Below are 15,927 nucleotides of genomic sequence, written 5' to 3'. Positions count from 1 at the left end.
TACCTCAGCTCTTGAGTGCTTGCCGTGCAAGTGTGAGAATTGTAAGGCCTAAATTCATCCCAGCACCACCCACATCCCCGCAGTGTGATTGCAGCAGCTCTGCGTTTTGGTTGCCTGGATTCACAACAGGGTGATCTGTGGCTCGGCCACCAAGTATGTGGGAGCACCACTCCTGACGTCACTGGAAACATTAAAAATATTTTAAGGGGCTGGAAAGATAGTATAGCGGTTAAGGCCTTGCACATCATTCCCCATACCGCATAGAGTATATAGTCCGCTGTACTCCACCAGAAGTGACTGCAAATACTATTGATAAAAAGTTTTGGTAAGAATGATCTTTGTGGGGCTGGAGAGAGAGTACTGCAGGTAGGGCACTTCTTGCCTTGCATGTGGTCAACCCAGGTTCAATCCCCAGCATTCCATATGGTCTCCTGAGCACCGACAGGAGAAGCCAGAGCCAGGAGTGAACCCTGAACATCATCAGGTGTGACCCCAAAACATAACAAAAAGAATGATCTTTGTTTCACAACTTCTGAGTCTTCAGCTATAAAGACTCAAAAGCTGAATGACAGTCATTTTGTTTCGTTTTGTGACTATACCCAGTGTTGTTCAGGGGCTCTTCCTGGCTCTGTGTTTAGGAGTGACCCCTAGCAGTACTCCGGGCGGACCATATAAGTGTTGGAAATTAAACCAGGGTCACCTTTAGGGCTGGAATTATCTTTTTTTTGGGGGGGGGTCACACCCAGCTGTGCACAGGGGTTACTCCTGCCTCTGCACTTATCCCATGTGGTCTGGGAATCAAACCCTGGTCAGCTGTGTGCAAGGCAAATGCCCTACCCGCCATGCTGTCGCTCCAGTCCCAAGGGCTGGAATTACCTCTGAAGGCACTGTATACTTGTATATCTGGTAGCGGGGCAAGGAGGCCTGCAAGTCTAGTAACGCTTGACTGGAGAGCCTACCTAAGACCCCTCCATGTGTAGCATGAGGGCCTCAAGGTTGACTTCACGATGGCTCAAGACTTCAAATGTGAATGTTCTAGTAAACAAAGCTAAAGCTGCACTGTTTTTTCTTAACCATCCCATTACCTCACTTCTTTGACACACTTCATTGGTCAAAGCGGTCAAGCCCATCCAAATGTAAGGGGATAGGCCATAGATCCTTTCTTTCTTTTTTTTTTTTTTTCTGTTTTTGCAGGGTGGGGTCACACCTGGTGATGCTCAGGGCTTACTCCTGGCTCTGCACTCAGGAATCACTTATGGTGGTGCTCAGGGGACCATACAAGATGCCAAGAATTGAACCCGATTTAAGGCAACTGCCCTACCCACTGCACTCTCTCTCTGGCCCCAACCCTTTCTCTTGACTAGGTAGAAGAGCATGCGGGATGAAAGCTATTGTGGTTATCTTCAAAAATTATATCTATGTGTATATATATATATATATATACAGATATAATCTGCCATATAGAAAGTAGGTTTTAGAACCAAACTGAATCCAAGAGAACAGACAAACTGCAATATCTTTCATAGCCTTCCTTTAGGCATCACACTATTATCATTTCTATAAGACTATTGATTACTGAGTCAAATTACAACATTATTTGATGTAGAGTTTGTACTACCTAGATGGCTTTATACCAGAAGATAAGATTCAGTTTTGTCAAGGATTCATCTTGGAGGCTGGATACCACATTTACCTGTTGTACCAGCTCTCCAGCCCCAAGACAAACACTTTAACCTCTGTATTCTCTCTGGCCCTGGAAGCACAGTTTGAGGAAATTTTCTCTGACGATGCTCTTCTTTATCTTGGTTTAGTTGGTGGTGACATAGGAATATGCATGTAAAATTAATTGAATTAAATACATAATACCTTCATATTCTATGTCAGTTTCATTTGATCAAAATTAAGGGGCTAGAATAATAGTACAGTGATTAGGGCACTTGTCTTGTACGGATGACCAAGGTTCAATCCTAGGCACCCCTTATTTTATGGTCCTCCAAACCTTCTAGGAGTTATCCCTGAGTGTAGTACCAGAAGTAAGCTCTGAGCACTGCCAGATATGGCCCCCAACCAAGCCCTCCCCACGCCCCCAAATTGACACAGAGGGTCATAGAGGTAATTCAACAGGATAAATGCATGTGGAAAATCTAGGTTTGATCCCTGGCACTGCTTGGTCTCTGAGCACCTCTGGCAGTGACTCCTAACCATCTAGTGCTGGGAGTGGCCCAAAACCAAAATGAAACAAAATTAATACAGAAAAATGCTGCTTAGTCTTAAAAAATTGCTGATATGAACATTCCTATGCTTGGTATTTTTAATATATGCATTTATATCTTTTCAGCATATAGTTTGGTATGCAGTTAGGAGAATTGCTGGATCATAGGATATTTATGAATCTGCAACTTAATAGCTGAATGACATCTGACATCTCGAAACGAACCATTTTCTTAGTTACCAAGGAATGAATCACCTTCAAGGTAAAAACCACAACAATTGTCCTGTCATTAATAAAAGATACAATGCTGAGGGGCTGGAGCGATAGCACAGCGGGTAGGGCGTTTGCCTTGCACGCGGCCGACCCGGGTTCAAATCCCAGCATCCCATATGGTCCCCTGAGCATGGCCAGTGGTAATTCCTGAGTGCAGAGCCAGGAGTAACCCCTGTGCATCGCCAGGTGTGACCCAAAAAGCAAAAAAAAAAAAAAAAAAAAAGATACAATGCTGAGAAACTATTGTCTAAAATGACAGATTTTCAGAAAATTTGCCTTTTGAAAGATCAATAGGAATGTAACATTCCACTCTTGCCCTGAGGATCTGAATTAATCTGACAGAGAAAAGCAGCCTCAATTTCCAACCCAGGTGCAAAAATTCAGATAAGGGGCTTCCAGATACAACATTCTACAACATTCCACATTTATCTTCATGTTGTAGTTTCCAAGGAAACAGGATCTGGAGTCCTCCTTTTCAGGCCTGGTAATAATCCCTTTGCACACCCTGTGTGTGCGCTGAAATATCAGAACACAGCTTCTTTTAAATTTTCCAGCACTCCTTCTTTCCTTCTAATTTTAGAATAACTCAATCTCTTTTTGTGGTTAGTGGGATGCCCCATAATTCCTTTGGCCTGTAGCCAGGCTCCCTAATGGCATGACTCCAACTTTGTCAGGCACTGGTGGGCTTTATCAGATAGGCTTTACCTTGGAGATTAAAAGTAACATCTACAAAATGTGTTCACATTGCCTGGGTGGGCATTTAAAAAATTGTAGCTATTTTTTATTGTTCATGCATCAATATAATTATTCATTTCACATCTAGTATATGCACAGCAATGATACATAAGTAAAATAACACAATCCTTGTGTCTTCAATCCCTAGAAGAAAAATACCTTTATAGAACTTTAGAATCAAATATAAATGAAAACATCCTCAATTCTATTAGAAACACAGGACCAGGGGCAGAGATACAGTATAGTGCATAAGGGATTTGGGCTAACCTGGGTTCTATACGTGGCATCCTATATGGTTCCCCCTAACACCTCCAGAAGTAATTCCTGAGGATTGCTGGTGACCCAAAAACCACTGTCACTGTCACAGATTTGACAGTGATTTGTCATTTATTTGTTCCAGTGGGCACCAGTAACGTCTCTCATTGTGAGACATTGTTACCATTTTTGGCATATCCAATAATCCATGGGTAGCTTGCCAGGCTCTTTTGTGCTGGCCAGATACACTCGGTAGCTGGTAGCTTGTCGGGCTCTCTGAGAGAGGGGCGGAGGAATCAACACTGGTCGGTTGCGTGAAAGGCGAACACCCTACCGCTGTGCTATCTCTCCAGCTCACCCAAAAACCACGGGTGGAAAAAAAAGTATAGGACCAAATTTAGAGGGCTGCCCTGAGTATTCTGCATGTGGGACACCCAGGTCTGACCTCCAGAACCACTGGACAGAACCTTGATCAACTGTGCCAGGTACCCCCAAAGTAAAATTTACATAATTTGCTATAATATTGACAAAGCTGGGAATGGAGAGAGTACAGCAGATAGGGAGCTTGTGTTGCACGCGATTAACTGAGATTAAAACCCAGCACACCATATGGTTCCCTGAAGCCCGCCAGGAGTCATACCTAATAGCAGAACGAGCAGTATGCCTTGAGAACCGTTGGGTGTGGCCCCAAAACAAAACAACCCCCCTAAAAATATTCCGGGAAAGAAAGAATTCTAGGGCTGAAAGTTTATCCTGCGCATTTGCATTCTGCTCTCCCCACAGGCTACAACTTCCTCTCTTTCCTATTCCCCAGATATCTCAAAACAGTCTGCCAAAGGGGGTGGAGTGGGGGAGGGGTGGCGTGGGGGGTAGGGGGTGGACAGGGGGTGGACAATCGCAGACACTGAGCGGGGTCGTCTCCCAAAATGGTCTTGTCCCTCTCTCTCCTTTTACTGTAACTTCCCAAAAGTCCGTTATAGTTGAGATCTTACACTTAAGGAAATAATTTTTCACGTTTTGAGATTCTAGTTCTCTAAGAAATTCTTTTTTTTTTTTTTTTTGCTTTTTTTGGGTCACACCTGGCGATGCACAGGGGTTACTCCTGGCTCTGCACTCAGGAATTACCCCTGGCCGTGCTCAGGGGACCATATGGGATGCTGGGATTTGAACCCGGGTCGGCCGCGTGTAAGGCAAACGCCCTACCCGCTGTGCTATCTCTCCAGCCCCTCTCTAAGAAATTCTTATTTGGAATATAAATAAAGAGGCTATTCGAAAGGGGTTAAGTAGAGACTTTAGGAATATAAGTGATTCAGGGGAATATGAAGAGGATGGAATTAGTTTAGTGCACGGGTTTTGTAGTCCAGTATCAGAAAAACAAATTAACATCCATAATCTATCATCTGTAAAAGATTTAAAGTTTGCTTTTTAAACTTACGCTTACTTTACTTCAACATATTAAGAAAATAGATTTTTCATTATCTGTTCTGCAGAATATAATTTCTTGCCCTGAAAAGGCTAGTAAACAAGCAAATAGCAGAGACAAATATTACTATTATATTTATATAATGCTTAATAATTATAGAGCTTAATGGTTTATAGTGCTCAATAAATATCACTATTGTCATTTTGTTTAGAAGTGGAGGGAGAAATTGGAGGCTTTTGAAAACCATAAACGTTCTCTGCAAACATGACCGAAAAGCCCTAGAGGATAGAAGTAGAGAGGAATTTTAGGAGTTCAGTTACGAATCTGAAGTTTCAAGGCTGTCGAATTCTCCCATATTTGGGCCTGAATTCTCAGAACAGAACTGAAAAGGATGTCAGAGCTGAGATCATCCCGTACAATTTTATGCTAATAGAAAATTCTTGCCCACAGTCGCCGCGCCCTGGCGAGCAGCAACACCGCCGCCCTAGCACCCTTACACATCCAATCTGAGCCTCAACGGCATGACGTCATCGCCCCGCCCCCGCGCCCGCCGCCGGGGCGGCCAGTCTCTAAGCTACCGTCTCCGGCGGAGCTCCGCGGCGCCTGCGCACTGCGGCACGGGGCGGGGCTGGCGCGTGCGCGCGGCGCGGGGGCGTGGCCAGTGCGCACGCACCCTCAGCCTCCGCCCCGCCCTTTCTCTCCCCGGCTTCCCGGTCCGCCTGAGGCTCTGGTCTGGCGGCTGCTTTCGGCAGAGTCGCGGCGCAGGGAGAGTCAGTCTCCGCTCCTCACCATGTCCTACGGCCCCCTGGACATGTATCGAAACCCGGGTCCCTCGGGGCCGCCGCTCCGGGACTTCAACAGCATCATCCAGACATGCAGCGGCAACATCCAGCGGATCAGCCAAGCCAGTGAGTCGGGACGGCGGGCTCGGGGGGGCGGGGGCCGGGCGCCCTCCCGGGGACAGGCCTGAGGGGCGTCGACCTGGGCGCGGGGGTCCCCGCGGGACAGCAGCCCACACCTCCCGCAGGCTGACTCGGGCTCTCCAGTCCCGGCCGGCGGGCTGTCATCCCCGAAGCCGGCAGGCCCAGGCTCCCCGGAGCTCCGGCAACCCCCGCGAAAGCTCGAGAGTTTCTTCTCGGGAGTGTTGGGGGTCACGTCAGCCCACCTGCTACTACCAGGTGGGAGGAGGGGGCCTGGAGGGCCGGGAGCAAGTGGACCTGGCGCAGCGGTCAGCCAGGTTTTTCCTGTCATCCGCCTTCTTCCCACCCACGTCGCTTTACTCTCCGGCCAGTTTGTGCCGAGACCTGTTTACTTGGACTTGAGGTTTACGTTCAGCTCTGTCCCTGGCCCCTTGGAAGTCAGCAACTTTCAATTACGGGAAGTGGTGTTTGGGTGACTCCAGACACAGCTCTTCCTGTAATGAATTTCATCCACATGCCATGATTGGTATTTGAGGGGTGAGATCACAGGTTTAACTAAAAGAGAAGACACAGACACATTTTTGTTTCCATTTTTTTTTTTTGGTCTTGTGACATGTATTTAAAAAAATTTTAGGCTGATGAGGCTTTGTTCTCCTCCATATAGCTACTCTGCAGAAGAAATCTTATATTTAGTGAAGCTCACTGGCCTCAATCATTGAGCAGATGAAACTCTCAAAAGCCGGTGGAGAAATTCCAATTGTCATTGCTAATCTTAAAAAACTCTCTCCCTAACATTAAGTTCTGAGTGAGACTATAGTAGAATGACACAAATACATCCATTTTTTCTTGTGCCTGAAAATCAGCTTAGAGCCTGCACCTTTATGTGGGAAGAATGGTGACTGGTCAGTCTTGTTAAATTACTGGGCTATTTGTGGGCTTGGTTGTACAGAAATAGTAGAGCTAGGGCCAGAGAGATGGTGCAGTTGGTAGGGAGCTTGCCTTGCCCGCAGCTGACCTGGGTTCAATCCCCTGCATGAAAGTATGTCTTCAGCACGTTAAACTGTTTGTCAGGCTCAGGTGTGAACTTCTTAGTAGTAAAGAGGGGAAGAGCATTATAAGAGAGAATGAAGTAAGTCCTATGATGAGAAAGTGTGGATGTATTTGGGGTATTGGGGAGATAATACAATGGGTAGGGTGCGTGCCTTGGACATGGCTCACCCAGGTTTGATTCCTGGTACCCAGTATGGTCCCCAGAGAATTGCTAGGAATGATCCCTGACCACAGAGCCAGGTGTGCCCCCTTCAAAAAAAAGGGTCTAGGGAGATAACTCAGAGGGTTCAGGTGCAGCTTGGGTCTGTCTATTCTCTGCACTGCATGGTTGCCTGAACACCATTGAGCACAGCTGGGTGTGGTCCAAAAACAAAACGAATACAAGAAAAATTAATTTGGTAGTCATGGTAGGCTCAGGAGGGTAGTGGAAAATAGGGCTAGGAAATTAAGTTGGGGGGGCAGAGAAATAATACAGGAGTCAAAGTGCATGTATTGCGTGCAGTAGACTCCTGTTCAATTCCTGGTACCACATGCTTCCTAATATATCACTTGGCCTAGCCCTGGAGACCCTCAAGCACTGTTGATCTGGCTAGGGCAAGTAGTACTGTATTCTTAGGCCCTTGCACTATTGAATTGTTGGCCTGTTTGGCCAAGAATCACAGGGAGGGCCCCTAGACCTTTTGAGCAAAGAAAAAATAAAGATAAGCTAAATTGGGACTCAGACATGATGGGGCTTTAAGTACTAAACTAAGTGAATTTGGATTTAGTTCTTTTTTCCTTTTGTTTTTAATTTATGGGTCATACCTGGTAGTGTTCAGGACTTAATCCTGGCTCTGCGCTCAGGGATCACTCCTGGTGGGGCTCTTGGGACCATATGCATGCCTGGATTGAACCAGGTCTGCTGTGTGCCAGGCAGGTGCCCTCTCTGCTGTCCCACTTCTCCAGCCCCAATTCTTTAGGACTATATTACTTGAATTGGAAGGCAAAGAGAGAATAGAATAGATGTACTAGATAGGGACTAAAAATAAAGATGAAGGAATTGATAGAACGTTTCTTTGATGATAGTATTAAGATTTAGCTATTGAGTAGGCATTGGGATCAAAGGATTATTAGCGTTAACTATTAATACAGTCACTAACATTTGGGTACTGTGTGCCAGACGTTATGAAAAGAATTTCACACATTTTACAACCTTGTGAAATTATTAGAAATACTGTTTTAATTCTGTGGGTTAAGGAAAAAGCTGAAAAGCCTAAATACCCAGTTAATAAATAATAATCCCTGAATTTGAAACCATGTTGTCTCTTATGACCAGCCACTGCCTTTTTATTCTTTTGTTTTTTTGGGGGTCACATTTGGTAGTGCTCAGGGCTTACTCAGCATTCATGGATCACTCCTGGCAGGAATTGGGGAACCATTTGGGGTGCTGGGCATTAAATTAGGTCTGCTTTATGCAAGTGAAGTGCCCTACCCGCTGTACTGCAGAACACTCTAGGCCCTAGCTGTTTTGATTTTTTAAAAAAAACTCATTATCGGGGCTGGAGCAAAAGCACAGCGGGTAGGGTGGTTGCCTTGCATGAGGCCGACCCGGGTTCGATTCCCAGCATCCCATATGGTCCCCCAAGCACCGCCGAGAGTTATTCCTAAGTGCATGAGCCAGGAGTAACCTCTGTGCATTGCCGGGTGTGATCCAAAAAAAAACCAAAAAGATAAAAACAACTCATTGTCTATTTTGTTTCACCTTTCAATTTTCCTCCCCCGATTTTTATTTGGAGGCCATGATTTAGAGTACTGTTAATGATAGTTTCATGTATACAGTTTTCAACACCACAGCTTCATTGTCCCTCCATCAATACCCCAAGGTCCCTCCACAAACTTTTAAAATAAGAGTTTCATTTAATATTATATTTTTTGTATCAGCACTTTTAAGTTGAAAGTAACTTTTCTTTGTCCCTGATACTCTCCTTAGGACTGAAACTGAAATTGATTGTTCTTGTGGTATCTTTCTTTTCTAGATTATTAGCTCTTTTGAAACAATGGAGCATGACTTTTCATCTTTATATTTCTAATACTTATCTCAGTTCCAGTTGCATGATGGATTTATTGACCCACTGTTCAACAAATCTTTGAATTTGTTGTTTGAGCATCTGCTATGAATCAAGCAACAAACAAGACAAAAAATCCCTGCACCCTCTGTATGTGTTATATATGTGCATATATGCACATATATAAAATTACTGAATAAGTACTGAAGAAAAATAAAGTAGGATAATAGAATAGAGAGTAAGGAGAGAACGTGTGGCTGTACTATAGTTGGTCATGGAGAGCCCTGAGCAGTACCCAAATGAAAGAAGAGAGGAAAAGCTGTGTGAATTAGTCTGGGGAAGGCCTAGGCAGAGGGACTAGCAAGAGCAGAGACATTAGTGAGTTCACTGAACAGCAGGGAGGCTGGTGGGGCAGGACTGCAGTGCAAGAGGAGCATGTAGGAGATGAGGTTAGGGAGGTCAGAATCACGTTCTTATGCTAATAAACTGTGCTTAGATTTGAATGAAGGTTTGCTTCCGTCTTGAAACTCCTTGTCCTTATTCTATGTTATTATTCTTTGTCTTTATTCTTGTTCTTTGGTACCTACCAAATTCTTTGACTCTCATCATTGTGAATTAGAAGTTTTCCATTGTAATTGTTTAGTGAGGAACTGGGAGTGTGAAATGGGTAGGGTAGCATTGTTTCTACTGGTTATTAGGCAGTTCTTATCTCTCAAACCTTTTCAAGACATGGCGAGCATGCATTCTGAGAGTGACTCACATCCATACAGCCTTGTATGATCCTGTACCCAGTGCAAGATTGAGAAAGTACATATTCTTTTTTTTTTTTTTTTTTTTTTTTATTGAATCACTGTGAGAACAGTTACAAAGCTTTCAGGTCTAAGTCTCGGTCATACAATGATCAAACACCCATTCCCTCATTAGTGCACACCCTCCAACACCAAGAACCCCTGTATACCCCCATCCCACCTCTCCCTCCCACCTATGTGGCAGATAATTTCCATCTTAAGAGAGAGTACATACTCTTTATTTTGTTGGCCACTCCCAGCAGTGGTCAGGGGCTAATCCCAGCTCAGTGCTCAGGTGTTACTTCTAGAGGTGCTGGGAGGAATCTTGCAGTTCCAGAACCTGGGACTCAAGGATGCACACATGTGCTCCGGCCCTTTGAGCTATTTCCCCAGCCCAGAATAACTCTTCTTCTATTTTTTTTTTCCAGTTTTCAGCTTTAGATGTAGAGTTGATGAGCATGTCTGGCTGAAATACAGCAGGCTGTGTGGGTTGTTACAAGAAAGCTAAGGTTGAATGCCCAGTACAAAAGATTGTTATCAGTTTGTGTAGGGTACAGAACAAATACTTGGTTCTGCTTATTATGGAACAAAGGATCTGGGCAAGTATTGTTGAGGTAGATATAGTGGAAGACCTAATAGGCTTCCAATTAATTTATTTTTTCTTTTTGGGTCACACCCGGCGATGCTCAGGGGCTACTCCTGGCTCTGCACTCAGGAATGACTCCTGGCGGACCATTCTGCCAGAGTGCTCGGAGAACCATATGGGATGCTGGGAATCGAACCCGGGTTGGCTGCATGCAAGGCAAACGCCCTACCCACTGTACTATCACTCCAGCCCCTCCAGTTAATTTTGAAGATATTAAGGAACACCACTTCTGTCCTTTAACGTTAATTTATTTTTAATTTTTACTTATTTTTGAGTTTCTGAGCCACAACCAGTAGTGCTCGGTTGTGGCTCTTCCTTATGGTGCTCAGGGGGCCATGCAGAGCCAGGGATTGAACAGCATCTCCCTTATGTAAGGCCAGCAAGCATGTAAAACTTCGTACTGTCTCTCCAGAGCCCCTAATTTATTGATAGAATCTTGTTGACTTAAAAAAGGCGGGGGGCTGGAGCGATAGTCCAGTGGGTAGGGCGTTTGCCTTGCACGAGGCCGACCTGGGTTCGGTTCCCAACATCCCATATGGTCCCCTGATCACCGCCAGGAGTAATTCCTGAGTGCAAAACCAGGAGTAACCCCTGTGCATTGCCAGGTGTGACCCAAAAAGCAAAAAAAAAAAAAAAATTGAACCTTTAAAATGGATTATCCTGATGTTCTGTGGGCTGTAGCACTGTCTGTAGCACTGTCATCCCGTTGCTCATCGATTTGCTCGAGTGGGCACCAGTAACATCTCCATTGTGAGACTTGTTACTGTTTTCTGGCATATCGAATATGCCATGGGTAGCCTGCCAGGCTCTGCCGTGCAGGCGGGATACTCTCGGTAGCTTGCCGGGCTCTCCGAGAGAGGCGGAGGAATCGAACTCGGGTTGGCCGCGTACAAGGCAAACCCCCTACCCGCTGTGCTATTACTCCTGTGGCTGTGCTAAGGTGTTTTCATATTTACCTCTTTTAATTTTATTACCACCCAATTAAGTCTTCACTATCTCAAAATCAGTATTCTAGCAACATACTCTCAGTATGCCTTTTGTCACCCCCATACTTGTTCATCCTAATGGTATTATCAGCAGTATAAAGTGCTGTTTTCAATATAGCACTTTCTTCTTTTTTTTTTTATTTTTAAATTTTTGGGTCACACCTGGCGATGCACAGGGGTTACTCCTGCATCATGCACCTAGGAATTACCCCTGGCAGTACTTGGGGGACCATATGGGATGCTGGGAATCCAACAAACGCCCTGCCCGCAGTGCTATTGCTCCAGCCCCCTTAAGAGCTACAGGCAGGCTTTTTTTTTTCTCCCTTTGTTTTGGTTTTGGACCACACCCAGCAGTGCTCCTGGGTTACTCCTGAGTCTGCACTCAGGAATTATTTCTGGTGGTGCTTGGGGCGACCTCATGGGATGCAGGTGCCTTGCCCGCTTTATTATTGCTCCAGCCCCAGGCAGGCTGTTTTTTCATATCCCTAAATTCAGTTTTGCTTATTTCCTCCTTTGTCTTTTCTCTCTCATCTAAGTAATTGTTCAAAAGCCCAAAGAAAATGAAGTCAGAGGAAAAGCTTGGGCTTCGGGGTCAGCAGTTCTGCGACTGAGTCCTTGCTTCTTTATGTTATATATAATCTTGGACAGGTTATTCCCTCTTGCTATCCTACTAGGAAACAATGGTATTACTAAAATGTGATGATTGAAGGCCAGAGAGATAACTCGGCCGAGTGCATGCAAAACATGCTTTGTATGTGGGAGACGCAGATCTCTGTCACTGTATGGTCTCCTAAGCCCTGTAGGAAGCAACCCTGAGCATCACTGATGTGGCCCCCACACCAAAAGTAAATAAAAAGTGATAAAAAGTTTCTAGTGTAGTGCAAGAGTGTTAGTTTAGCAGGTAGGGTGTTCGCACATGACTGACCAGGTTTGCTCCTTAGCATCCCATGTTGTACCCCCAACACCACCTGGAGTAATTCTTGAGTACAGAGGCAGGAGTAACCCCTGAGCATTGCGAGATATGGCCCCTCAAAAAGAAAGAAATGTTGGCTGGACCAGAGAGATATTACAGTGGTTATGGAGCCTGACTTGCATCCTGCCAACCATGGTTCAAATCTCTGATATCATGTGTGATCCCCTAAACACTTTGAGGGGTCACTTCTTAGCAGAGTCAGGAATAGTCCTTGAGTACCATCACCATTCCTCTCTACCGAAAAAAGTTTAAATGATCAGAGCCAGGAGTAATCCCTGAATAGCCCTTATGTGGCTCGACCTCCCACATCCTCCCCCCACAAAAGAGCTGTTGTGTGTCTGGTTTTTGTGTTTGTGTGTGTGTGTGTTTGGGCCACATCTGGCAGTACCCAGGTCTATTCCTGGCTCTGCACTTAGGTATCACATTTGGTGGGGTTCACGGGCCCATACAGGATCCTAGGGATCCAAAGCAGGTTGGCCCAATGCAAGGCAAGCACCCTACACGCGGTACTTGTGTGTGTGCTCATGCATGGGTGCGCGCGCAAATACGTATGCAATTTTTTTTCTTTTAATTTGAAGCTTCCTCTTAAAGTCTTAACACTTACTGGTAACTTACTTCATATTATTTCATTAACTTATACCTCTTGACCTTGCTCTCCAGCTCTTTCTGTTAGCTTTGTGGGCATAGAGATACTTTGCATTTTACATTATACCAGTGCCTGACACAGCAGTGGATGTGCACTTGGCATTCAGTATGTACTTAATTGATTTCATCACTGCTGAGTATATTTTTCTTAGTCTTGCAGTTTGGTAATAGCTATCCATAAGTGAGTGCTTTTACGTGCCAGGCAGTCTTCTAAATTTAGCTTTTTTATTATGTCATTTCATCTTTGCAACCCATATGAGGGTTTTCTTGTTATTTCGTTTTTTTAGGTGAGGAAACTGAGGCATAGAAGAGTGGAGCTCTTGGTTCTAGATTGTGAATCTAGAATGTGGATCTTCAAATGGATAGGCAGTCTTACTTCAGTCAATGCTCTTTTTTTAATAGAAACATTAAAATTTTTATTTATTTAGTTTGGGGTGACGCCCACTGGCCCTCAGGTGTTACTCCTGGCTCTGCATTCACTGCATCCTGGCAATGCTTGGGGGGCCATATGGGATGCCAGGGGTTGAAACTGGGTCAGCCACATGCAAGGCAAACGCCCTGCTTGCTGTACTATCCCTCTGGCCACCACAACAACAATTCTTAGATACTAAATAAAGAGGGTTAATTGAGACATGTATTCTGCCACTGAGCAACATCTTTCAGGCCTAAGAAAATATATAATTGTTATTCATAATTTAGGTGTTGGAGAGATAGCAGATAGGGCACTTGCCTTGCACATAGACCACCCATATTAGACCTTTAGTGCCGTATATGGGCCACCAAACCCTCCAGGAGTGATACCTGAGGACAGAGCTGAAAGTAAACCCTGAACATTGCCAGGTGTGACCAAAACAAATTTAGAAAAAGTTGATATGTGCTTGGATAGATTTCTATTTCTGAGCTAGAAAATTACCTGAGGAAGACCCTCTTTCTTCCATGTCAGCATCCCACTCAAATTCAGGTAATCTCAGCAAAACAGTTGATCTTGATTTGCTTCATATTTTCTTTTTTTTTTTTCTTTTTGGGTCACACCTGGCGATGCACAGGGTTACTCCTGGCTTTTCACTCAGGAATTACTACTGGCGGTGCTCAGGGGACTATATGGGATGCTGGAATTCGAACCCGGGTGGGCTGCATGCAAGGCAAACGCCTTACCCGCTGTGCTATCGCTTCAGCCCCGATTTGCTTCATATTTTCTATAAAATTCTCATTGTACTCTAAAGTATTGACTATGTTGTGATGTATTAATAACAGTTTGACATCTCTAGAGTTCTTCAGGAAAGTGTTCTGCTTATAAAGACAGTCAATAAGATGGAATCTTTTTCCTTGACCTTTTTGTGAGATCGAAGTTTGTCATCATATAATTAACCAACTATTTTTCGGAGAGGTGTTTGTGAGTGTTGCAGATACAAAAACAGTGCTGATACAAAACAATGCAGATACAAAAACAGTGCTGTCTCTGCCCTTCAGATATGGTCAGTTTAGACCTATTTATATACCACAGAAAACATACTTTTTGGTTTTGTGTTTTGGACCACACCCAGTAGTGCTCAGGGCTTACTCTCAGCTCTGCTCTCTGGGATCACTCCTGGAGGACTTGGGGGACCATATATGGTGTTGGGGATTCAACTCAGGTTGACCACATGCAAGGCAAGCATCTTACCCACTATACTATTGCTCCAGCCCTACCTGGGGAGCCTTTCTAAGCCCAGCTCTGGTTGGTAGATACACTCGTTGGTTACACAGCATCATTCTTGGACTAGAATATCCTCATTATTAGTGAATTTTAGAAGTGTGTAATCGTGGGAGTACTTTGAGAACACTTAATCTTCACATAATTAGATTTAATGAGAAAAATAAAAGCCACCCACAAATAGTATTATGACAGTAAGCAGAATATGGATGTTAAAAATTGTATATTATAAACAGTTGAAGAATGAAACAGCAAATGAAATAATTTGCTGCATACCATTTATCTAATTAGTGGCCAAATCTGGCTTACAGTTTAGATCCCATTATTCTTGGCACATCTTCTGCCTTAAAGAAAATGTGATGATATAAAAAGGAGACTAAAGCAGTTAACAATTATTGAGTGCTTGTATTTTGCTGGACTCCAGTATACTAGAAACTGTTGTGAAAGTGGGAGGGAGTTGTGGAATAGAGAGCAGGTTAGATCAAGGACTTTGGTCTATCTGGAACAGGCAGCGATTAAGCTAGGGAGGTACCAGATAAGCCGGGTGGGGCAAAGTGAAGAAAAACTGGGAACTGGAGGCCTGACTTACTACATTCTATTTCCTGTAAGTGTCTGCCTTCTGAGAGAACATAGTGTGGCACAAAGAATATAACTACTGGAATTAACAGTGGTACTGATCAAAATTAATCAGTAGTTTCCCATTCTATTAAAAAATATTTATTTTGCTTTGTTTTTGGACCACACCCAATGGTGCTCAAGGCTTACTCCTGCCTCTCTACTTAGGGATATCACTGCTGGTGGGGCTCGGAGAACCGTATGTGGTACCAGGTATCAAACCTGAATCAGCCATGTGCAAGGCAGATGTCCTACCCGCTGTACTCTCTACCCAGTCCCAAAATGTAAGCTTTTTGAGAGCAGTTGTTTCCTATGACATAGAACAGCATACTGTATATGAATAAGTTGCATAATTCTGATGAGATTCAATATGCCCATCTGTAGAATTGGAATAGTAACACTTATTTTAAAAGGTTTGGAGAAATAGTATAGGGATAAGGTTCTTGCTTTGCTGGGTCAGGCCCTGGTTTTATCCCTGGCACCACATATGGTCCCCAAGTGTGCCAGGGGTCACTCCTAAACACAGAGCCAGGAATAGTCCTGAGCACTGCAGACTGTTGCCCTCAACAACCACCATACTTCCCAAATAAAAATGGTTGTTGGGGTCAAGTAAAATAATACTTATCAATATAAAGAAAAAAAGGTACTCCAATGTTTTCTCTAGGGTC

General features: G+C 44.3%; 1 protein-coding gene across 1 annotated transcript in view; it reads left to right on the top strand.

Annotated features, from left to right (window-relative positions):
• The first annotated feature begins 5,565 nt into the window (after positions 1-5,565).
• Positions 5,566-15,927, top strand: part of STX12 (syntaxin 12) — a 42,828-nt gene continuing 32,466 nt past the window's right edge. The window contains exon 1 of the mRNA XM_004603501.2: positions 5,566-5,806. Coding sequence (XP_004603558.1) covers positions 5,689-5,806 — 118 coding nt within the window. The 5' untranslated portion in view covers positions 5,566-5,688. The remainder of the gene's footprint in view (positions 5,807-15,927) is intronic.

Source organism: Sorex araneus, chromosome 5, assembly GCF_027595985.1.
Source record: "Sorex araneus isolate mSorAra2 chromosome 5, mSorAra2.pri, whole genome shotgun sequence".
Lineage (NCBI taxonomy): Eukaryota > Metazoa > Chordata > Mammalia > Eulipotyphla > Soricidae > Sorex > Sorex araneus.
This window is presented reverse-complemented; position numbering and strand designations above follow the sequence as displayed.